This window comes from Strix aluco, chromosome 5 (genome assembly GCF_031877795.1).
Source record: "Strix aluco isolate bStrAlu1 chromosome 5, bStrAlu1.hap1, whole genome shotgun sequence".
Lineage (NCBI taxonomy): Eukaryota > Metazoa > Chordata > Aves > Strigiformes > Strigidae > Strix > Strix aluco.
In genome coordinates this window covers 48,801,883-48,826,799 of record NC_133935.1, presented here as the reverse complement: position 1 = coordinate 48,826,799, position 24,917 = coordinate 48,801,883, and the positions used below count along the sequence as shown (strand labels likewise).

At 39.0% G+C, this 24,917-nt stretch overlaps 2 protein-coding genes across 4 annotated transcripts in view; both read left to right on the top strand.

Annotated features, from left to right (window-relative positions):
* FRS2 (fibroblast growth factor receptor substrate 2) overlaps positions 1–8,448 on the top strand; it is a 59,478-nt gene extending 51,030 nt beyond the window's left edge. For all 3 annotated transcript variants that reach the window (XM_074827253.1, XM_074827254.1, XM_074827255.1), the window contains one exon: positions 946–8,448. In XM_074827253.1, coding sequence (XP_074683354.1) covers positions 946–1,896 — 951 coding nt within the window. In that variant the 3' untranslated portion in view covers positions 1,897–8,448. The remainder of the gene's footprint in view (positions 1–945) is intronic.
* A 2,876-nt stretch (positions 8,449–11,324) lies between these two features.
* CCT2 (chaperonin containing TCP1 subunit 2) lies at positions 11,325–24,609 on the top strand. Its single transcript, XM_074827252.1, has 16 exons — positions 11,325–11,435; positions 12,617–12,691; positions 13,159–13,224; positions 13,318–13,429; positions 14,325–14,401; positions 15,403–15,515; positions 16,050–16,252; positions 16,445–16,545; positions 16,630–16,757; positions 18,806–18,909; positions 20,644–20,763; positions 21,339–21,467; positions 21,562–21,665; positions 22,695–22,794; positions 23,363–23,504; positions 24,289–24,609. Exons 1-16 carry the CDS (start codon positions 11,433–11,435, stop codon positions 24,317–24,319), a joined length of 1,608 nt encoding a protein of 535 aa, XP_074683353.1. The 5' UTR covers positions 11,325–11,432; the 3' UTR covers positions 24,320–24,609.
* The last annotated feature ends 308 nt before the right edge of the window (positions 24,610–24,917 follow it).

Sequence of the window (24,917 nt, the reverse complement as noted above, 5' to 3'; positions counted from 1 at the left end):
ATGAGTTTAAAGAATTGGTGCAGGAGTCAAGTAGAGATTGACAGAGAAGTTGGGAAGGCTGCTGCTGTAAAATACTACTTTTGCTGTTTGGATTAAAAATTAGAGGAGGAATCCATTACTCCAGTTTTTCCCATTCAGCCTTGTGTTGATCCACTGTGGGAACTTGGAGGGATAACCTAGTGGTGTATTCCTGCCTTGCCTTAGTGGCATGTGGTGCCAGCTCCTGCTCCTTTTTAATTCTGAGAGCCACAGTTCATATGGAATTGTATATTTTTCTACTTCAGTTTCTGGTATTAGGAGGCTGTTGGCTCTTGAAGAAAGAATGAACTGTTATTCCAGTAGAGCCAATCTCTCTTCTTATTGCCTGAGTAGTACACAAGGTGAGATCTTGGGGGTTTTTTAGGTCTTTTTTTTTTCCTCTTTTAAAATGGACCGTAGATTTCCTTTGCAGTGTGGAAATTACAAAGATAAATTTAGCCAAAGCAGCTAATGAACTGTTGGTCGCTGTCATGGTAAAGGACAACAAAGTAGAGCTCTGTTTCACTGATTTGTCCAAGTGAACTAATGAGTTAAGTTGGAGCAGCCCAAGGTTGCCCTGATCAGAGCAGAGCTGGAATAGAACTGGAAAAGCTGTAATTAGAGCACAACTGAGATAAAACATTAAATTAAAATAATTACTAATGTAAGATGTAAATTCTGTTCTTCTGTTAGAGTAACATTAACAAAACCAGGAACAAAATTTCAGGGGAAAAAACCCCAAACTGAGCACAGTTCAGCAAAATGTGAGAGAGATGACCTTTGCTCTTAAGCAGCTGCTATCACTAGATTTGGTTTTCAGGTATTTTGATTAAAAAAGTGGGGGGTTAAGAAGGAAATAAGTTTGGAGAGGGAAAAAAAAAAAGTGCAAATAGCATTGGAATTTCCTTTTTTTTCTTCCCCTTTTAGGTGCACACTTATGTCAACACTACTGGGGTACAAGAGGAAAGAAAAAATCGATCAAGTGTGCATGCGCCACTGGAATCAAAGCTTTCAAACACTGAAACAACTAAAGTGAAAGAAGATCAGATGTATGCTGATGACAGAGATGCTCAGGTTCTCCTGGAGCCTGAAGGAGTCAAGTTTGTTTTAGGACCAACACCTGTTCAGAGGCAGTTAATGGAAAGAGAGAAACTGGAGCAACTTGGGAGAGACCAAGTTAGCGGCAGCAGCACAAACAACACTGAATGGGACACTGGGTACGACAGTGATGAACGTAGAGAAACACCATCTGGTAATAAATTAGTGTATGAAAATATAAATAGGTTATCAATCCCTAGTGCCTCAGGGGTCAGGAGAGGTCGTTTGACATCAACCAGTACCTCAGACACCCAGAACATTAACAACTCTGCTCAGAGGAGAACTGCGCTGTTGAACTATGAGAACTTGCCATCCTTGCCTCCTGTTTGGGAAGCCCGCAAGCTGAGTAGAGATGAAGATGACAGTTTAGGACCAAAGACCCCATCTCTGAATGGCTACCACAATAACCTAGATCCAATGCATAATTATGTCAATACAGAGAATGTAACAGTACCAGCAAGTGCTCATAAAGTAGAATTTACACGACGTCGGGACTGTACCCCAACAGTCTTTAACTTTGACATTAGGCGTCCAAGTTTAGAACACAGGCAGCTCAACTATATACAGGTTGACTTGGAAGGTGGTAGTGACTCCGACAACCCTCAGACTCCAAAAACTCCCACCACTCCACTTCCACAAACTCCAACCAGGCGCACAGAGCTGTATGCTGTGATAGACATTGAAAGAACTGCTGCTATGTCAAGCTTGCAAAAAGCACTGCCCCGAGATGATGGTACTTCTAGGAAAACTAGACATAACAGTACTGACCTGCCTATGTGAGCCTGGAAAGCATTAAATCATTTGCACCTTTTGTGAAGTTTATGAAATTGAAGATGCAAATACTTTGCATTTCTTAACACTAACGCCTTTTATAGACTAATAGAGCTTTTTCTGCATACTTCATGTACTTGTCTAACTAAAGGGAATTAATGTAGAGCAAGTATTCATTTAGGTAACACTATTTCATTCTACAGTAGTAGTAATTACTGCATAGCAGCATCACCACCTTTCACAGTGCCTCTTTAAATTGATTAGAGTCTGAGTGACATGCCGGTTTTGAATTTATAAATATTCTGGTCTGGTGCCTATACTCATTAATGGCAATTATAACACTTTTTAGAGCCTCTTGATATGTGCATTATTAGCAGGTAAACCTAATTTTTCAAGATACCTATCTTGCGTTCATTCCTCATTGAAGTGGCTCCTCCAGAATGAAATGTATGTAATGCATTAATTCACTCAGTTTGACGTACACGATATATTGGTTCATCTCAAGGGATATAAACAACACACCTTTTTTTGTCTGTCTCTCTCTTTTTTTTTTTTTTTTTTTTTTTAGGACCGCGTGGGCAAGGCGGCCTCTAATTTCTGATAGTTTTCTTAACTTGTGTGATATTTGAGAGGTCACATCGAAGTTCATTGATCAGAGCTATTAATGCATCTAAACCTAGCCTTAAGCTCCTTCTGCTAGAAGAGAATTCCAAGTAGCGTAAAGTTCCCTGTGAAATCTTGACAGAATTTTAATCTCATTAGAGTTTTGGGGGGTTTTTTTGTGAAGGAATTCACAGGTTGGCTGAATGAATTAAGGCTCTCTTGCCATTTCTTAGTTCAGTGTGCCTTCCTTTCTTTGCGTTTGTGTGTTTCTTTTTTATCTGTTCGTAATGTCTTGTTTTAAAAGTCAAAATTTTGTACATAGCTTTAATTATTGTTCAGGGTCGTTTATGTGTTTGTCTTGCTCTGCGTTTGACAAAGAAAGACTCTTGAAGGTCAAATGGTTGTCTTTGTCCAGTGTTCTACTTTTTTATGCCTGACAGAAATATCCCAGCTCTCCAGCAGCATGCATTATTGCACAACTGGAAAGGTTTATTATGCAGTTATTGTCTTCCTCTAAAGCATCAGACACAGGTTACACGGGAGGCAGGGTACTGGACTTGATTGTTCTTTATAGAAAATTGTACATTCTAGCAATGTGCATCCATAGTTGATAGTATAATTTAGAAAGATATGTATTAAATTATCTGAAGGTAGTATTATCTACAAGCATATTTCGTTTCCTTTTGCAGTTGGTGAACTTGGTTACAATGATTGCTGCTCAGTGTTACAGGTACATCCAGGTAGAATGTTGTTTGTTGAATATGCCAGATGCACCCTTAGCAGAAATTTGTTTGGGGTTTTTTTAATACTCTGAATAATTTTAGAATTCTGGCAGTATTGCAGGTGCACCTTGGTACTAGCAGCATAAGAGATTACTTTTGAGCCTGTGATTGCAAAGGAACTAACACTTGTGTGAACTGGTGTGATGTAAAATAACCCTTGAACTGTGAGTGAGGAAAAACATGTAAGAAAAGCCATTTGGAGATCTGAGAAAGAATTGAGGGTCTTCATGCAATATTTGAATTGAAGTTTTATAAAAAACAAACTACAATTATTCTCTGTCTTTTAAATTGGAGTGTATTCCTCTTTAGTCTTATCTCAGTTTAGCAGTGGCAGCAGTGGTAGCACCTGAAGTACATGCATCTTGCCACACCATTAGGGGATATCAGGCTACCTTTTCACTCTTGACTTTCATCATTCTTCACAGACTATGGTACTGAAATACCAGATGCACAAAGAACATAATTTGCAGGGGCAAAAGGTGGGAGTCATTGAGACCATTGTGAGGAACTTCAATGAGATTAAAAAAAACCTCATTAATGTTTTTGTGGTTAACCTATGCATACTCTTATGATAGACCCAGTGACTTGTGGGGAGACCTTGGTACTCAAGAAGGTAATGACTACATATTTTACAGGTCTGCAGCATTAGTGCTCCTTCACATCTTTGCCATTGCCTCACCTTATGCTATGCACCAGTCTTTGTACTGAAGAGAAATTGCCAAGTATTTGCAAAATACTGAGTTAATGATACTGGCGTGATTCTTCTTAACTTTTAGCTCACTTAAATTTGTGAGCTGAACTAATGCTTCAGCATGTGTTTTAAGGCAAACATGTTTGATCTAGCTAACTGCCTAGAAATATTTGGTCCTCATCTGTATAGTATGGGTATTTTGGAAATACTAATTACTTGGACCCTTAAAACACACCTGTGAGGCAGGGCAGTAATACTCTTAATTGACAAATAGGGAAACAGAGGCTTCAGGTAGATGCTAAGTGACCTGCTGAAATTACAACAACCAGCCATATCCCTCCTTAGTTCTGCTGCACTGTCCTGTGCAGGCAGGCTGAATAGTCTTAGATGCAAGGGATGGTGTGAGTAGTTTGGGGGTTTTTTTATGTTGTTGCAAGTTTCACAGTACTTCATAGGGAGTGTTTTCTTAGCTCTGGTCCCCAGAATTGAGAATGTACTGGAATTTCAACTTTCTGTAGCCTTAATTAATTAACATGCCTGACAACTTGTTTTCCAGGACTATTTTTTTACCCTCTTACATTTTACAGGTGGGATAATGCTTTCTCATTTTGTGTATGCTGCAAACATACTGAGTAGTCCTTATTACCTGCGCTACTCACCTTTAGCATTCCTTATTTTCTGCCCCTTGAAGTAGATGTAGTTGCAATGCACTTTACCCTTTGAGACTTGGTAAATATTTTTTCAGTTCAGTCTCTTTTAAAGGCTGTGATGTTAGGTTTAGTGTCTGTAATCTAGGATTCAGGTTTCAGCTGAAATCTCTCCACAGTATTTAGATCATATTTATTTTGGGCCCACAGGTGTATAGACTGAGAAACTACAAATATGTAACCATTTTCTTTAGTAACTGAGACATGGTAAGTTTACATAAACTAGGTCCTTCAAAAATGGCACCATTTCCATCAGTTCCACTTTTCATCCATAACATGCAGTTGGCTGCTACCCTTCAAGCACATTTGACAAGGGAAGGCCTTTAACTGTAGGTATTCCTTTAATACAGTCAATTGGGAAAGACATACATTAGTGTATCTTCTAAACAAGGAGACTGAGTTGATAAAAAAGATGAAATGGCGACCAAAACTACATAATAAAGATTGTACTAGAAATATAGTTAGTGAGAATCCATTGGTTATATCAGGAAAATATTTTTTTGTCAAATTGATGTCAAGAGGAGGACCAATTTTTTTAATTTTGTGGTGTTTCTTGGTGACTCTGTAGAACAATATAAAAAAGACCATTCTTAAAACCTTAATTCTCATTATAACATTTTTTTGTTTCCCCCGATAAGTGCATTTTGCATATGACAGGGGTTGAATGTAATGGTGTGTCTTGAAGCACTATTCCTGTTCCTATTAAATTCTACAGAACTCTTTTAGAAATCTTAAGTGTACAGATAGACATTTCATATCATAAACTGCTTAATTCACTCCCCCTTCCTGCCCTCCCAATGTTTGGATATTTGTGTGTGTGTTTACGCCTCTGACTAGGGCTTGGGTGTAAAAAGGGCCACAGAAAGGTGTAAGCTGTACAAAGTCCAAACCAATGTCAGAACAGGGCTGCTCTTTTGCAGGTGAGAGACCAGCAGTTGATTTTGCTGGTTTTCTAACAGTGTGTGTTGGCTCAAAATCTGGCTATCATTGTTTTTGTTTTACACTTTACCACTTCTCAATGAGACAGAGTCAGGAAGGAGAAGATTGTCTTTATTCACTGTTAGTGAAGTAAAAATGCAAGTTCTGATTAATGCCAGTTACTACTTTGAGCATATAATGATGTATTTGATTTGGACCTCTGTTTCTAAGCAGTATTCTCTTTGTTTAAGGTGGGATCAATGGTGAAATTCAATTTCTGCACTGTACTAATTTATTTAATGGCTGCAAATAAGATGGAACTGATTTAGTAGTGGACTTAAATCTGAAATTCTCCTATTTCCCCGAAAGAAGTTTGGTCCTCCAGTTTGATAGATAGAATTAGGTATTTTAAGAATTTAATGATAAGATCTTTCCCATCTTTTCCTTGAGGTAGCAATTCAGGCATTTATATTTGACAGTATTTACTTAATATAAACATAAGTTCATTTATATCTTTATTTTAAATTCACATACACTCCAAAAAAAAAAAAAATCCAGAAGAAATTCCACCACAAAAAACTGCGTTAAGATGGAGTTGGAGTTGCTGATGTCCTTCTGACAGAGCATATATTAAAAAGACAGGAAGTCATAAGTTAAGGTTCTTTCACAATCTTTAGGAATTACTTCCTCTTTTGGACAAGATAAGTGAATAATAATAAAAAAAATTAGCAGCTGTAACTCTGACCATGTATACATTATTTCTTGTGATACTGTGCTGTAAGGTATGTGACTGTCATATATTATCCTAACACGGTGTTTACTCCAGATTAACGCAGTATTTTGTTTGGAAATATGTAGGTGTACAGATAGAAATAGAATATGAGAGATAAAGTTACCTTTAAAGTTGATGAAACAAGTGTTGGACATTTCTATATTTTTATATATTACAAAGGGCATTTTGAAATTTTTCTTGCAGTTTTAGTAATTATTTAGTGTGGTAATATACATATATTGTGACAATGTCTTCTGCTATATCCATTACTTCGGTGTAATTCTATTTTATGTAGCAAATATGTGTATATACAAAGGAGATTATGTAAAAAATGATTAAGAAATAGGCTCGAACCCTTCATACAGGGACCGTCTTCCTCTGTGTCTGCAAAGTACTTAATGCCTTGGGGTCCCAGCCACAGCTCACGTCCGAGACCCGTGGTGACCGAATTGCCAAGCGATGAGCGTGGAGGAGCAGCCCCTCTGCTTTCCACGAGAAGCCTTAGTACAAAAGGTGCCGTGAAGCTCACCTTGCCACTCCCTGGTGCGGGGGCTGTGCTCTACATGGTCATTCCCAATGCCACCTGCCAACAACCCAGAGAGCCCAGAGTCTGTGTGTCCTTTGCTCCAGTCCTTCCCTTTGGCAGTAGGAAAGGAAGTCTGAGGTGGGAGCTTTGATGTCATCAGGGAATCTTCCTTGTTAGCAGGGCGATCCTTCCGGAGCTTGTTCGGGCCTCATGCAGCGTCCTTTGAAGCCAAATGAATGATGCGCGTTGACTTCAAGGGCCACTGGATGTGTTCCTACAAGATTAAGTTCTGCTGACTTAACAGCTCTGTTACACCTGAGGACCTGGTTGGTCAAGTTCTTCAGGAATGGTCTAAAAATACTGTAAAAATATAAATATATTTAATTACATGTACTAAAAAAAGAAATCCTATTTGTTGTGGTCAGAGTTCAGATTATTATGTGAATTTTGATTTCTTAGTCATACTTGCATATATATTGCTTTAACTATTATGTATGAAAGAGGAAGTGATTCTAAAGTGTGTGAAAGATCAGGATTACACCTGTTTTTTAATGGTTATGATATTTAGGAATGGATGTCAGCAAATTTAACTCCATATTAATGCAGTTTTTTTGCATTAGAATATGTGTGTATATCATACACCCACATTTTATATATAATATATTATATATTTGGTACTAACTTTGTATTTTCCTTGAAATTTTGCCAAATCTCGAACACAGATGTTCTCACTTGTAAGACTTTGGTACTTAATAACTGAATGTATAAGAAATGCTCTGGTATGAAAGGAAAGAGTGTTGTATGGTGTCCCACAATACAGATGTCTCAACCAGCAGGCAGGTTGCCTTTCTCACATCTCGCTTCATTGTAGCATCACCTTTCATCTCCTGAAAAACAGTCTGTGTTTTAACTAAACTGCAGACCTGCCATTACAGTACAGCTGAATACCGTGCTAGCATGAAAGCTGACTGGTAGTAGTAAGAATACAGTAGTCACCAGTGTGCCACAAATGCATTTATTAAATGCAGAAATAGACATTTCTACAAAGGCCAAAATCTTATGTTGTATGTTCCTTTCTTGTCATTACATTGTATGATATTGTAAGATTATTGTATGTCCTAATTTGCATTATAAAATGTTTTTTCCTACTTAAAGGCATAAATATAGCAACTTTGTATAAAGGTAGCTTTCTAGATTTTTATTTCTTTTATATAAAAAAGTCTAAACAGTGGGAGTACCATTGCCAAATTGTTTATAAAATCTCCATTAATTTGCCCTGTTCAATGAATTTGTTTTTACAAACATTCCGTATTTCTTTTATTAAAAAAGTGATATTATACTATGCAGAAAGAGTGTATTTTTATGCTATTCCACATTAATCTTAAAAAAAAATAATTTCACTTGTTTTAAGCTGTCAGTGAGAAAGCTTACCAAATGTGCATTTTTAAAAAATGTATTATGTATTATGACAACATTTTTTCCCTTTTAACAGTGCCAACTTCATTTGGAAAAAAAAAAAAAAATTGTAGCATGGCAATAAACTATTGATTTTACATTGAAAATCGTCTGTGGGTTACTTCAGTGATTTCCCAGTGTTAGCATCGCTGTATTGTATTTCATTAGCAAAACCTTTTTTGCTTTTCTTAAAATCATTGCTTCAGGTACCTGTCTGTTTCTCCACACACACACACTTGTATTCCACTCATTACTCAGTGGTAAAAAAAAAAAAAAAAAAACCAAAACCAGAACATGATGACCTGGAGTCTAAATTTTTCTCCAAGCTTTTGTTTCATTTCTACTAGTGTTCTGTCACGTATTTCTCATGTAGGTAGACTTAGAATTTTTTTCTGTTGTGGTAGTACTGCGGTAATACTGCTGTTGTCAACTACTGGCTAGTGAATCATGTGCCAGCAATTTGAATGTGCTCCTTTCTCAGTTATTAAAAGACTTAAGATTTCTAAAACCTAAATGGACTTTGTTAGCATAGTGCTGGTAAATTCAGAAAGTAAGTAATAAGAAAATACAAGGTCGAAGTCCTGTCTAGATGGCCTTTTTGCTTTCTCTGGAGTCTATAAAATATGGTGGTGATTTATCAAAATTCAGCATCTCCACTCCCTCCTAAGTCACTGTTGTAAGGCATAATTTAAACTAGCCAACAAATGAACAAAACCCTAGAAATGTCAGGAGATGTTTTGTTTTCAGAATCTTAAGAAACAACGTTAAGTGTTCGTTGCACTATGTTGGTTAGGTAACTTGGATGTCTGAAAACTCAGTTCTCGACAAGCTTTTCATATCCCTGGCCAACAGCTTTGCAGTGTTCCTAACAGGAGTGGCTGCTTGGCAGTCCATCATGCTCCATGTTTCCATATTTACGTGATACAGACTAATGTAGAAACTTTCATTCTTTGTACCTTCATTTCTAATAGGAAGGCTTTCCAGTAGTGTTTGTTGAAATGCTTGAGTGCACCAGTTCTGATGTGACAGTAGGTAAAACATATGCAGTTAGAGAATTAATTGCTAGCAATATTATAACTAAAACATCATGCAGCCAATTCCAAGTGATTCCAATTAAAATATGCCTATGCCTTGCATTCTTGACCTAATGATGCTTTGTTCGGAACTAAATTTTGAAGCCGGCTCAGAGTAGATGGCATTAAACAGCCAAGAGCCAACCTTCCAGCCATACGTGCCTAGTACTAGCATTTCCGGTAGTTATATAAACTGGCCTTGGTAAAATCCCTGTACGTAAATCACAATAATACATCTGTTAGTTTTCATTTGGGAGCACCTGAAGAGTTGGATTTTATGAAGTCTCTTGTTTTCCTTCCCTCCTCAAACTTGTATCTGCTTGGAGGCTTCAGTGACTGGTTTGACAGAAGTAAGCCTCAAACTACATACTGTGGTTGGTGCCTGAATTATGGGGTCCTGGAGAAAGCAGGGAACAGTTGCTGCTCTACTATTCCTACATCATTAATGCTCAGCTGTAAGCAGAAGGTCTCGATCTGCATTAAGGCACAAGCTGTAGATATGGAGACGTGGAAGTCTGATTGAGAATTCATCTTTGAGCAACCAAGCCTGTGCTTCGCTCTGAGCTGTCTGACGTCTCAAAATGTCTTGGGGACTGAAACGCGCTCAAGAGATGAAGTGATTTACAAAGCATATGTGTTTATGAAAATATTTAAATGAGGGACTTTTTTCCTTTGCTTATTCACAGTGTGACCTTACAAACTGCTGTCGGCACAACAGAGGCGAGGGCACTGCGCAGCTGGAAACGAGAGGCAGGAACCCAGAACTAAAGTTGGGCTCTTGTTATTTGGGTGTCACTACTTTTACGCATTATAAATCATAGCTCAGCAATAGTCAAAAGCCCCTTAAACCAAACTTACAAATTCCCTATAGTAAATTTTTCTATGAGCATTTGATCCTCCAAAGGCTGTAACTTGCTGAGTGTCTGAGGCACTTTAAACACTTTTTTCCCCCCAGCTCACACCACAGTAGCATCCAATGTGACTTAACACTCTAATTCTGAGATAAAAACAGTTAACATTGTTTTAGCTGGGTTATTAGCCCTAGCCGAAACTTGAGATACTTTTCTACATAACTATGAGGAAAACTGAAGATCTTAAAGTTGTTAGTATTTTAGCTTTCAGAACAAGGTTAGAGGGAAAAACATCTCTAAGTCTTGGAAAACAAAGCAAAAGGCCCAAAGAACTCAAGAAAAATACTAACCAGGTATTGACATACTTGAAACCAGAGATGTGAAAGTTGGCAGAGTTCTGGTCATGTTCTTTTTTGCCTTCTCCATTGGGATAGATACCTGTGTTTGACCAGCTTGAATCTAGAACAAACAGCTTTGCATATATCCCAAGAGATTTGTATCTGGCAGCAATAAGAATGCCGGCTGGAATTAATCCTGGAGGAACAAGTCATACAAAGCTATTCACTTTTTTTTGTATGACTGGGTAGCTAACAGGCTTTTTGTGTGGAGGAAAAGCGGTGACAGAACAAGGCTTAGATGTGGTCTCATGCATCTGCAAAGCTGCCAAGAGAATAGTTACCGATTTTTTAATATTGAAATAAAGCATGTGTTGAGTGGGGTTGTGCTGGGGTATCTCCTGTTCACTGCTTTTCATTGGTGATGTGGATGATGTAATAGCAGATAGCTGGGATGGTCTGGCAAGTGCACTGGAGGTCAGGAGTGGTAATTTAAAAAGGTTTTGACTGGTTTGAGAACTGACCTCCAGGAATACAATGCAATTAAACTGGGGCAACTGCCGCCACACAACACGAGGGAAGAGGCAACTGGCCTCCAAGTCACTCCAACTCATTAAATAACCCGGCAGGTTAGTGCACCAGGACAGCGCAGGCCGCGGCGCCCCGCCTCCTCCTGAGGGGACGGACTGCGGCTCCCAGAGTGCCGCGCGCCGCCGGAAGCGGGGGCTCCTCCGCGCCATTTCCGCCCGGAGCTCGTGGGGGCTGCGGAGCTGCGCGCTGGTTCTCTGGTGGAGGAGGCGGTTGGCGGGCTCCCGGCGGCGGCACCGGCATCATGGTGAGCGGCGGCCGGCGGCGCTTCCGCCCGGGGGGAGGGTGGGGTGCGGCCGGGCCGGGGCGGGCGGGGCGGAGCGGCGGCCGCGCTCCCCGTAGACACGCATGGGAAGGCGCGGCGGGTCGCGTCCCTCCCCCACGCTTTGTCCAGCGGCGGTTGCGGCACTCGCGGGGGGGGCGGCGGCGGCCTCGCTCCCTGCCCGGCGGGCGGGGGGGGATGCGGAGGAGGAGGTGGAGGTAGCGGCGGCGTGTTGGGCCTGGAAGATTCTAGAACGCGCGTGAGGAGGGCCGTCAGGGCGCGGCCGGGAGGCCCTGAGCAGTTCCCGGCCCCGCGGTGGGCGTCCCCCGCCCCCCCCCCCTTCCCCCCCGCCGTAGGAGAGGCTGTCCAGGCCCGTGCCGGGCGCCCGCTGCGTGGCTGACTTGGTGGTGGCGGGAGGGGGCCGCTGCGTCCCTCTCCTCGACTCCCACGGAGACGTGGAGAGGCAGCGCCGAGTCCCCGAGCGTGAGCGGCGGCTCTTGACCTACGCAGAGCGGCCCTGGCGCTGTGTGGCGTCTCTTGCCGCATCCGTTGGACTTTCCTTGTCCAGCAGTGATGGAATGGACATGAAACTGGGAGAAAAATTGTGTGCTGATCGTGCAGTGAAGTGAAAGGTCACGGAACTTTCTGAAGAGGGTTCGTGTATGTGTTCATTTGGGATTTGATCCTAATACATTCAAGTTCTTGAGTTCTTTAAAAGTATTAGTTTTTAATGCCATGTATTCATTACTGATAGAATGAATTTGCATGGAAATAAAAAAAAATAATAAAATGAGGCTTCAACGTAGACACCAAAATGTTAAAGCCCCAATGTGCTCAGTAAGTAGAATTTTTTTTAGGTACTGGTTGTACCTATCTGTGGATTGTCTGGATCTGGTAACGGGCTTTCAGGCTCAGATCTTATCAGAGAATATGGTATGCAGTCTGTAGGAGTAGAGTGCAGTCGATCTTGTAATCTCTTCATGTGATGAAGAGATTGCAAGATAAATTCGCCTTGACTCTTTCTTTAAAATTTTATCTTGAATGGGTGTACAAATCAATCATTTTGATAATAAAAACACTTTACATTGTTAGTGTCAGGAATTTGTTTTTAAAATGCATTGTTTTATTAAAGCTAAAGGAATATTCTTGTGTTAACTCTGTTTTAGGCATCCATTTCCCTTGCTCCTGTGAACATTTTCAAGGCAGGTGCAGATGAAGAAAAGGCAGAAACAGCTCGGTTGGTAAGTTTAATTTCTTAAGAAACTGGTAACACTTGGGGTAATTAAACTGTCTTTTCTACTGTTAAATGTACTTTCAGTTTATGGTGATGTGGAACTTCATCTGTCTCACTGGGTTTTTTTTCTTATTGCATGTCTGTGAACAGAAGGTGGGAGGAGTGTTGTTTATGCTAACGGTTAGAGAAACTCCTCGTAAGTGTTCAGAAGCAAAGTACCTTAGTTCAGAAGATTGATGTTCATTGGAAGGCATTTCTTTCAGCTCTGAGACAGGCTTTTATGGGTTCTGTGAGAATTAAGTATATTTGATCTGGTTATCAAAATGTAGCAGTTAAGAAACTTGGACCTAGACTCTGCTGTGTCTGTGGAAGGGTTGGATTAAGATGTCCCCTTGGAAGTTATGGGCTAGCATCTACTTCTTGTATTAAAGTAGAAATAAATCCTTTTCTAAGGTATACTTGCTTTCATTTCAGTCGTCCTTTGTTGGTGCCATTGCTATTGGTGATCTGGTCAAGAGCACTCTGGGGCCTAAAGGCATGGTAAGACAGCTGCAAGTTCTCAGTGGTCATACCTGTTAATTTAGCTTTAATAGCTACGTTTTCAAGCAGTATTCTAAATCTTGTATCTTGTAGGACAAGATTCTTTTGAGTACTGGAAGAGATAGCACAGTAACAGTTACCAATGATGGTGCAACCATCCTGAAAGCTATTGGAGTTGACAACCCAGCTGCCAAGGTCTTGGTTGGTGAGTTTTTAACAGCCTGTCATTAGGGTACTTGTCTTTTCTTCATTTTTAACTTTATTGTGTAGTTTTTATTTGTTATTAGAAAAGTAGCCTCAAATAATGTGAAAAATTGAAGGGAGGGGGAGCAGAATTCCTCAAGTAAGGAGGCCAAGGTGTTGCAGGAGTTGTGGAACTCTGCAAAAGTAAAATTGAGGTACATGCTCCTCTTGCAAAACTGTTCTGGTATCTCCTCATTTTCCCTCAACCCTGGTTTGTCCCAGGAGTCAAAAGGGACAAAAGTCAGGTATGTACCCCTCTTTTTTTTTTTTCCCCAGGAATGGAAATCTGCTGGAGTACAGAGGTTCTCTCTGGTTCTCCCTGATTTAAATTTCTTTTTATCACTAGATTAACATTGCAATCTGGACAGAGTTTACCTCTGTGATCAACAGTCTTAGTGTGCTGGTGGTCCAGTTCTAGTGACAAGCAGGACCCTGAACAATTTGGTGTCAAGTTTCTTGAAGATTTGTGTTTGCTGAGTCCTTGTTTATCAACAGTTCATGGAGCATACTCGGTTATTGTATTCTGTGGTCCTGTGTGTATAGCTTAGAGCTTCTCTCTGGCCCTACTTCCTTTCGATGACCATCTTTAGGAATGAGGAGAGAGTAGCTCTTGACTATCACCAGACTGGAACTGGTGTCCAGGTTGCAAATGGAGAGCAGGAATTTGAAGGATGATGAATTTGATTTGCATCTCAAGTTTTTCTGCAACTTAGTGTGACCTCTTTAAACTAGTGAAGGGGTAAGATTCTTTTTTGTTGTCCAGACTAATGGGAGATAAAAATACTTGTATGTAAAGCTGGTACTGGTGAGCATGGTATTTTGAATCTAGACATTAATGCAGTGGCTTCTTTCTTTAGATATGTCAAAGGTTCAAGATGATGAAGTTGGTGATGGAACTACGTCTGTCACAGTGTTGGCAGCTGAATTACTGAGGGTGATGTATTACAGTTTTTCAGATGTGTGTTTATTTGGCAATGTACTCCTGTGATATCAATAAGGAACGTGTTACTTGATGAAGAGGGCTCCCAGAATATAGGGATGCTTTCCTCCACTGCTATTGAAATTTAGAGGAAAAAAACCACCTTCAGGTATTGTCATCAATATCTTTTTTTTTTTTTATTTTAAGCTATATTCCTTATTATTTATAAATTCACAAGTATTTTAATTTGGTACACTTTTGAAAATTATTTTCCTTCATTGTGCAAGTGAAACAGAGAAGTATCACTCTGTCACGGATCACTTCCTGGATGTTGCACTGGGCAGCATGCAGCACTGCTTAGTTGTGAGGTTCAGTCCTCTGAAATTCTTTTCATAACATTAATGAGGAAAAAACCCAAGACATGTTAAATTTTCTTGTGTGCACAAGACCTGAATTCATACTGTTCCCTTAAACTTTGCATGCAGAGTTTACACTGCCGAACTCTGAATCTGAAATTACTGTGAAAGAGTCTTCCTAAGTGAGGAACTCTGTTAGCAGAGCTGTGCCAGTGAATCTAATCATCTCAGATCCAGGAACTGTAATCAGGAACATCTGAGAAATGATCCATCAGCTTGCCAAGTTCCTTGCAAAAAGGGAGTTTGGAGATTATTTTTTTTTTCCCCAACTACACTAAAATTGCAGCTGTAAGTGAACAGGAAAGGTCTCAAACATGAAGATTACTATCTTGAACTATATGTTTGGTTGCTATTCATATTAAGAGTAAGGAATTAAAAAAAAAAAAATTAAATTAAAATTTCTTGACCATATTTCAAGGGCAAATCATATTTGCCTAGATTGGAAGAAAAGCTGCCAGTAGGGTAACTTTTAATTTCATAGTTCTAGCTCTGGTTTTTACTGCTGTTCGGAGTTTTCTGATTACTTGAAGTGTCTTTCCTAGTTAGTGTAAATGTAATCGTTAGTGTAAGTGTAACTAATCGTTAATTTCATGTAAATAGGAGGCAGAATTACTGATTTCAAAGAAGATTCATCCTCAGACCATCATTGCAGGCTGGAGAGCAGCCACAAAAGCTTCGAGAGAGGCACTTTTGAAAGCAGCTGTGGATCATGGGTTAGTAATGTACATTTGCAGTAACTCTTTATAAACCAGTCAAGATTAAAACATTAGTGAGAATTATATACCACTGGGAAATTCTTTGATCTCTAAGTAGTGTAAAGGCTGAGTTTATGAATTTTAACAGTTAAGGAAAAAAACGACTGCTCTTTCTTTAGATGAACTAGAGAAGCTTTAAGAAATTTAAAATCACACTGTGCAGAAACAAAATAGGAGCAATAATTGCTCCCTAGAACAAAAATCTGAGCTGTTATTTTAGATTTCATACTCTGATTTTAAATGACTATTTTCTTTGTGCAACACTTTGAGAACACAGGCTTTCTAAAGCTGAATGCAGAGGTTCTCCTAATTGAACTTGTATTTCAGAAAGAAGGCTGTATTTCGGGACGCTGGAGGGATCCTGTGCAGCATCCCTAAAATGGAATATGGTACACACAGGCTAGAAGAAGCAGGGAGAGACTCACAGTGATAGGTTAACGATAGTTAAGGCTTTCAGACTTTCCACTTTAACTGTACTGACTTTTATTTTAGTGATGATGAAGTGAAGTTCCGTGAAGACTTGATGAACATTGCAGGAACTACTCTTTCATCAAAATTACTTACTCATCATAAAGATCACTTTGTCAAGCTAGCTGTAGAAGCTGTTCTCAGGTTGAAAGGTTCTGGTAATTTGGAGGCTATCCACGTCATTAAGAAACTTGGTGGAAGTCTGGCTGATTCCTACTTAGATGAAGGTAAGTCCTTGTATGTTGGCTGTAAGTGTGCTTGAGAAAAGAAGCTGTTAAAGGTTACACATCTCTACAAATGTGTCCTAGGAAACATTGCTATATTATTATTAAATTGAATAATAAATATGAGGGGTTTTTGTAAATGTATTGTTCTCCTTTTTCAATATGAAGTCTTACAAGACCTTTCTGTTACTACAGGCTTTTTACTCGACAAGAAGATTGGTGTAAATCAGCCAAAAAGAATTGAAAATGCAAAGATTCTTATTGCAAATACTGGTATGGATACAGACAAGATTAAGGTATGTGACAGAACTACTCTTGTGAAATGATGGTTTTGTAAATGGAATTCCTTTTTAGGCTGAACTCTGTTTTCTTTGGTTTAGATTTTTGGCTCTCGCGTTAGAGTGGACTCTACAGCAAAGGTAGCAGAAATAGAACAGGCAGAAAAAGAAAAAATGAAGGAGAAAGTAGAGCGTATTCTTAAGCATGGAATAAACTGCTTTATTAACAGGTATGTATTTTCTGGGAAAAGTGGTAGAGTTTATAATGCGCTTAGAAAGGTGTTAATACTGTGAGTGTGAAGAACATTATTTATGCTCTTTAAAATTAGATGATCCTACCTAATGCTTAATTTATTGACTTCAGTGAGGTCAGTGGTTTTTTTCTGTGCTTCCCCCTGTGCACCATGTCCCCCTCCCACCTGTTTTGGTTTTTTATTTTAAAGAGGAAGAAGTGATGTTGCTTAATCAGGGATCTATGTTTCAGTCCAGTTGAAGCAATGTCACTGTGGTTTTATACTAACAGATTTATTTAGGTATGAATACCAGCAGCATTGTCCATATCCATATGCCCCCCTTTGGGGGGGAAATTGGTGCTGAAAGAGTCTGTGCTGCTGAATGCATTTAGTTCAGATCGAACCAGCTGTGCTTTTTCCTGGATTAACATACTGGTGCTGGAGTATTGCTCTGGATTCGAGTGTTTGAAAGGGCTCTGTGCCCCTTGTCATGAGTCTTTGAAAGTATGGAAGATAACTGTTTTCATTTAAGAGATGTCACAATCTAAGTTCCTTATTTTTGTTAGCAGTGCACTTCTTTCTTGAACTGTCACAGTGCAAAAAAAGCATTCAGTCTTTTAATGATGAAAAATGCTTCTGCCTTAATTCTCATTTGAAAATTAAACTGCCACATGTGTGAGCAGCTTGACATCTGGTGGTTCAGCACATGACATAATCTGCTAGGAAGCTGATGAGCTAGTACTACGCTAAAGGGTAGGAGTTGTAAGAGTAGCACTGTTTTCCACAGCAGCAAAGATCTACTCTTTCAGGACATTGTGCATCTTAGAACTCACCTTCAAAGTTTGTGTTAAACATCTGTAAGAACCACTGACAGACTGATGAACGTCACAGTCCCTCCATCTAGGTCGTGTTTCACACACGCTACGTTCTAGTGTAGGCAAAATGAGAACTCTGTCCAGTGGACATGGTACAAATACAGAGTCCTAGAGTCAGGAGTCCTGTTGGCAAGTAGATGGAAGAATCCTTTGAAGCATGCAAAAAAAAAATCCCTTAACTCCATCGCTGCTATCCTGTATGCTTGTAGCACAGGTAGCTGTTCTAAGGAAGCTCAGGTAGCAGTCAGTCACTGTAGCCAAGCTAGTGGTATGGCAATTAGGTTGAGTCTTTCAGATTTATTCCCTGATAAAACTGATTTCTGCTTGTAGGTGTACTGTAGATCCCCTTCACATCTGATAACTGTAAATACTAGCCAGTTAAATACTGCTGAGGAGATGCCTGGCAAAGGCCAAGGCTGTATGGATCCAGAGTAGGAAGAATCTTCTCTGCACATACCCAGCAATGCCAATTGTCTCTTTGAAAATAGATTAGAGACATCTATTTTGGCAGAGATGGCATCTCCCAGCTCCTGCTGAATCTTTACAAAACTCAATCTCTAATTTGAAAGGGAAAAATAATCTGCCATAGCACTCCTGAATGGTCACTGACCATTTGGCCTCAGATGACCTCTTTGTTCTAGAGAGAGCGGGATATGTATTAATAAGGGAGCACATACTCTTTGTGGTGGTCTGCTATTTGTATATGTTACAAGACTGGCCATTTATTGTTCCCATAGCGCTGTCTACTGTTTGGATTTTGTATTGGTGAAGGAATTAAAGATGTTACTTCACATGTTGTTCTAGTGCACTCTCCTAGAATAGGCAGGTAAGTGCCCAGCAGGCACTTTGGATCAAAGGTTTTAGAATGTAAAGCATATGGGTCCCTGTGCACTGATAGTATATCTTCAGGGGAAGGCATTTCAAAGAGCTATAATAGTTTGAATTTTTATTTTTGTTTTAGCTTTGTGCGTTTTCCTGTTGCAGCATTTGATTCTGTGTGGTGTAACATTCCCTATGTGGCAGGTGCCTTGCATATTGACTGCTTTTGTAGCTTTCGGAAATGTTGTCGCATGTCTGTGCTACTGAGAATCGAGTGTTCTTTGTTACTCTGGTATTTTAAAAGGTTTGTTCTGTGTGTAATGGGAAGATGTGCCTGTGTTTTAATTGTAGACAGTTGATCTACAACTACCCTGAACAGCTCTTTGGAGCTGCTGGTGTCATGGCTATTGAACATGCAGACTTCGCAGGTGTGGAACGTCTGGCTCTTGTTACAGGTGTGTAGAGTACCTTGTTGTACGAAGCTGGGACAGTCACATTATTTGATCTTCTGTAAATGTTAATGCTTGATCACCTAGTTTGTACCTTTTACTATTAAGCAGATCTGTCAATGTGAAAAGTACCCCAAATAAGCTTTATTTTACAGTACTTAAATACAAACGTATATGGAGGATGCTATGAAATTGGCCATTACAAACTTTGAAATTACTTTGTTGATTTATCAACTGTTATATATAACTGTCAGTATTTGTTCAGAAGCAGGTAACTCAGTTCTTACCTTCAGTATGTTACGCTTCACATGTAAAATGTCTGTTTTGATTATGAATCCTCCCAGCATAATGATTTAAACACACTTTTTTTTCTTGATTAACTGTGAATAAAGGATCATAATGCTAACTGTGGGATATAATTTAGCAAGTTAGTGCCAGTTAGTAATTTTCTTCCATATTTTGCAAATATTTTCAGTTAAGTCCCTTCTTGATAAACTTTTGAAATGTTTGCTTTCTAGGGAAAAGATGAAACTTATAGAAAAAACAAGATGATGAATCAACAAGTTAATACAATCTTGTAAATGGCTGTTGTTTGATTGTAATAATAGAGAAGACTAGAGTGTCAGCCTTTGTTAAAAATGTGGGCCTGAGTCATCAACTGAGGTGTATCTCAAATAATCTGAGCAACCTGGATATTTTTAGTAGTGGTCAGTGTAAATGTGGCTCTAGTAACTAACGAAAATGAAACATCTGGAATGCTATAGATGATTCTCATTGCCAAAGTTAGAGATGGTTAACTGGAACATCATAAAAAGTTGATTGTGAACGTGACTAGGAGAATGGAGAACTTGCTTTGTAGGGAGAAAGGAAAAGATGCTGACTTGTTTAGCTTAGCGAAACTGAGGTAGTGATTGTGTATAACTGTCTCTAGGCACATTGACACAGGCAAACGCTTGACTGAGAGGAACGTTGCTTGTGTTCTGGAACAAATTCAAAGCAAATCTTGTAGGCAGAGCAAGTGGACCATATCAGACCACACTGGATCAAATAGTATAGCTAAAAAAAATAGACAATCTTTTAGTAAGCACAAACTCTGTACTACAAATCTTGTCTTTCCTTGTACTGCTACAACTGCGGAGTGAATACATGTAATTTTTTTTTTATGGGAAGAGCAAAGTACTAGAACAATATTCCATTCAGAGACATTTTGGTCTTCGTAATATCTGTTTTGTTTATGATATGGGAGTTTACAAATAGTGCGCAATATTGCTGCTATGACATGGCACAAGACTCATGATTCAAGAGAGTGGTGGCCAGTGATTCTCAGCCATCATCAGGCAGGCAAAATGAATACTAGCACAAGCTCAAGTTTAAAAACACAACAAACCTGATTTAGTATTTCATGAATACTTTATCAGTAAATACTATTAAAAGTTTAGACAGATTGACGTTTTAATACTGGCAGAGATACTTAGTCTCTTATCCAGACAGAATTCAAAAGCATTACATCTACTGTAGTTCTTGTGATGTGGAAGAAAATATTGGTGTTTTAAGGACTTGTCAATATCAGTGGAAGGTTTGTGGTGCCATATGCTGCCATTGAAAAAATATGGCTTATCAGTATTGTTAGTTTAAATTTATTTTTTGGCAATTTCAGCCCCCCCCATCTTGGTTAGACTTTGCCTGAATGGATGCTTTCATCGTGAGTTCTTTGACTTTTGTATGATCTTACATTTGTAGGTGGTGAAATTGCATCAACCTTTGATCACCCTGAGCTAGTAAAGCTAGGAAGCTGCAAGCTTATTGAAGAAGTCATGATTGGAGAAGATAAACTCATTCATTTCTCTGGAGTGGCGATGGGTAAGCGTTTTACCGCTAATGGCATATTGTAAGGTTTGTGTTAACCCTCTGCTAATGCTGTTCATTACCAGGATGGCATAGGAATTCTGTAATGATCCATGTAACCATTTTTATTAAAGCCTTGCTGTTCAGTAAAAATCCTGCGAAGATGTATTTTCATGGTTGAAATTGCGTATGTTTAGTGTTACATAAATAAACATTTGTAAGGATGGGAACCAAAAATTCTGCTTTGGGAGATTAAATTGACAAGAAAAGTAGCAATATGTCATAATTCAAGAACTTAAGAGCTTGTTCTAGTAAATGCCAATACCACAAGTTTTCGAGGGGTTGTTCTGAGATAACATTCATTTTGTACTAAATTAAATAAGGTGGTGTGGAACAGTTAATTGATAATAGTATAGTGTACATCATGTCACTCTACCTGTGAAATGTCATCATGCTTTCTTTTCCCCCCAAAAATGATCTGTGTAGAACTTGACTGCAGTGATAGCAAAACTCTTACAAATGCATTGCAATAGCCTCTTTTTGTGTCTTTGGTTTATTTTTTTTAATCTTTTCACATTTGCACTTTTTAGGTGAAGCTTGCACCATAGTTTTGCGTGGAGCAACACAGCAGATTCTAGATGAAGCCGAGAGGTCTTTGCATGATGCTCTCTGTGTTCTTGCCCAGACGGTGAAGGACACGAGAACTGTGTATGGTGGAGGTGAATATGAGATTCTCTGTGCTTTGTACGTGATACACGTTTTGTATTACTGTTCAAGTCAGATACAAAATATCTGTGTGTCTTCAATGAATAGGTTGTTCAGAGATGCTGATGGCTAACGCTGTGGCAGAACTTGCCATCCGAACACCTGGCAAAGAGTCTGTTGCAATGGAGTCCTTTGCTAAGGCTTTACGAATGGTGAGTTTGTTTATTCAGATTGCTGGATTAATAGACATAGTTTCACTGTTTACTAACTTCTGACATCAGATAGTTGGTTCTCTTGCAAAGTTTTGGTTTTCTAAAGTGAAATTTAGCAACACATTCAGGATGAACAAAGGGGAAATAGTTGCTGCTTTCTGTTGTAGAAAGAGAAGTATTGGTATTTTATTTCTGCATGCTACAGAATTCTGGGTGTTCTTATGCTGGCCCTCTTCTAATTAGTTTTTGCTCCTCTTACCTGCCAGGTTAAAAGTGCAGCAGAAATAGCACATAAAAATCTCGGCTTACTCAGTTAACAACTGATGTAGAAAAGAGCAACCCTGCTGGTCTATTGATACTCTAGTGCTATTTGATTGTATTCATGCTCTAATACTACAAGAAGTTGCTAGATTTGTATCGGAGATTACATCTTAGTAGGAAATAAGAGTATCACAAGAAATGTTTATAGAATATCACTGTGCTAAAAGACTGTCAATTTGAGAAAAATTGTCTTCCTGTCATTAGGGCAAACATTTCTTAGGAAATTAAAGACTGTAGGAAAACATTTCTCCCAAAAAAATTAAAGGGCATGGTAAGACTTGGCACGATCCCTTCTCAGCATGTGCGGTTTGCATCACTGTCACTTAAACAGTGAACAAAATGATCTGGTAGTTAATGCTTACCAGCAAGCTCATGTTCTTAAAATGAAACCATTTCTTCAGTTGTAATCTGAAATAATAAGAAAGAGACAGATTTTCTTCTGTCCATGTAAAATGAACTGATAAATCTGCTAACACACTTCTGTCTTCTCAGCTACTCTTTTAATTGGGTCTTAAACAAAATCCTTAGAAAGGTGGTTTCATTTTTTCTTTTTCCCTATCTTCTGATCACTGTAACAGATCATCTGCCGTGTTTTTGAAACTTCCTCTTCTTGAAACTGAATAGTAAACTAGTAATATCAGTATGTTTCATGTTTACTAGGGATCAATCTCTGCATTAATTAAAAACAATCTGTGTTTATCCCCTTAGATCCCAACAATAATAGCTGATAATGCTGGCTACGACAGTGCAGATTTGGTTGCTCAGCTCAGAGCTGCTCACAGCGAAGGGAAGACTACTTACGGACTTGGTAAGGGGCTTGATATTACTTCTGTTACTGGGACGGCATTGGTCACATCTCTTTGTCACTGGAAGAAACGAGTATGTTGATTTCTCTTTGCATTGCATAGAACATAGGCATACAATGTTATGTTCCTTTATCATTCTAGCAGGCTTTTTGCAATAGAGTGGAAAGGTTTGTTTTTGAAGGGAATGGTTTGCACCTGTAAAAGCACTTTCCTTCCTTACTTACATTGAGTCTAGTTATATGAAGCTTAAAAAGAAAACCCAACACAACCAAACACCACCTCCTGCCCCTGGAAGAAACCTTAAAAAAGTTTGCAGAGAACTTTTGAGTGCTGAGAGTCCTGTTGGGATCTTGTCTCCTCTTCTAGTGTGTAAAGTTTCCATCATTAATTTTTTTGTATGTGATTGCAACACGTTAGGCTTAAATCAGGAGCCTTGAAGTGAAAGAATGTATTTAATACTTCCTTATTATCAATATGGTTCATTTGAGCAGGTACGTTACCATACTGTCAGCTTCTTGTAATGTCCTTAAGAAAACTCTAAACAACCTCTTAATGTGTCTCTTCTTTCAGATATGAAAGAGGGTATCATTGGAGACATGGCAGTCTTGGGAGTAACGGAAAGTTTCCAAGTCAAGAGACAAGTTTTGCTGAGTGCAGCTGAAGCAGCAGAAATGATTCTTCGTGTAGATGACATTATTAAAGCAGCACCAAGGTATGGTGTGAGTATCTACATGCTGAGTTATGGTGGTACAGAGTAACCTCTTTCTGTGGAAGAGTAACTGTGCAGGTTATATACTTTATTTTATAAATATATAGTATATATTTACATACATTAGATATTTATATAAAATTAATATATATTATATAATTTATAAACATCTAAAATATCTATTTTATATATAATATATAATTTATAAAAAATATTTTATTTGAAATAAAGACTGATGTCTGACATGCTAATGTTCATGTTGCATGTTTTTTTGCATTGGCAGTATGAAGAGACCTTTAGAACCATCACTGTGCTTAAATTAATTTGTGCCTGAGCAGTGCCTAGCTAATCTTGGGTCACCAGCTACTCATGTGCCATATATAGTGCTAAAACATCTGCAAAAGCAGCTGACCAAAATGTAAGGGATCATGCTGCTTTTTTTGTTTTTTTTGGCAAGAATTGTAGTGCAATGCCAAGCTGCTTCTGAAGTAGAATCTGCAGCTAAAACAAAAAACATGTTTGTGAAAAAGTTTGGGAAGAAATGCCTCTTGTAGGCAGGTTATCCCATGCGTGCCTGCTACCAGGTAGCTTGCACTGGTTTGTGAGCCACAGGGGTTGTTTTTTACCACGGTCAAAGGTGGTGTATTAGCTTTGAGATGATGACTGCCTTCTGTGCTGTGAGATCTAGCACTGAACACAAATTATCGACTAAAAATTATGGGTGGGTGGGGAGGCTGGTGGACATCAGCATGGGGAGGAATTTTCTGATTTTTCTTTTTCTCCCTAGAAAACGTGTACCAGACCATCGCCCGTGTTAAATTTTCTTCAGTACCTGAGGATGTGTGGACCAGATCTCACCTAGCAATTTTTTTAATGATCTAATTTTTGTGAGGTTATGGAACAGAAGCTTGAGACGAGCAGATCTCCATCGATGGCATGAAATAACTGTCTTCAGTTGGTTTTAACTTATTTCAGTTTCTGTGTGTTGTGGGGAAGAATTCACTTTCGAGTAAAACAGGGGCTTTATACAACCCTATTCCTTCTGTTCCGCTCTAGGTTCCACTTAAAATACAAAGAAATAAAAAAAAATAAATTCAAATTCATCAAAGTTGTATTTGCCTTTGTGTAGAACCAAGAAGGGCAGTTTCATAGAAGAGCTGTGGTGCTGCTCCTCAGTGCTCAGATGCTTCGAGCGGTGGCCAGGCAGGCAGCACAAAGGATATAACCTCTCAAGCCTTTGGCTTGCTGGTTGGGATTGACCTGGTGTGTGTGGTGTGAGTGCTTTATTCCAGTCCTGGCTGTATAGGTTTTGAGGTGAGATCCTAGAAATAGTCTCTGAAGTTAAATGTTACTCTTTTCTAGTGATTCTGGAGCATTGCTCGTTGTTTGATAAAGAAGAGAAAAAGCTGAAGAGGA

Excerpts from the sequence above, each read along its gene's own strand:
- CCT2 (XM_074827252.1), top strand. Across the intron at positions 12,692-13,158 it reads AGGCAGAAACAGCTCGGTTG|TCGTCCTTTGTTGGTGCCAT; the intron begins GTAAGTTTAATT and ends CTTTCATTTCAG. Across the intron at positions 13,430-14,324 it reads AGCTGCCAAGGTCTTGGTTG|ATATGTCAAAGGTTCAAGAT; the intron begins GTGAGTTTTTAA and ends TTCTTTCTTTAG.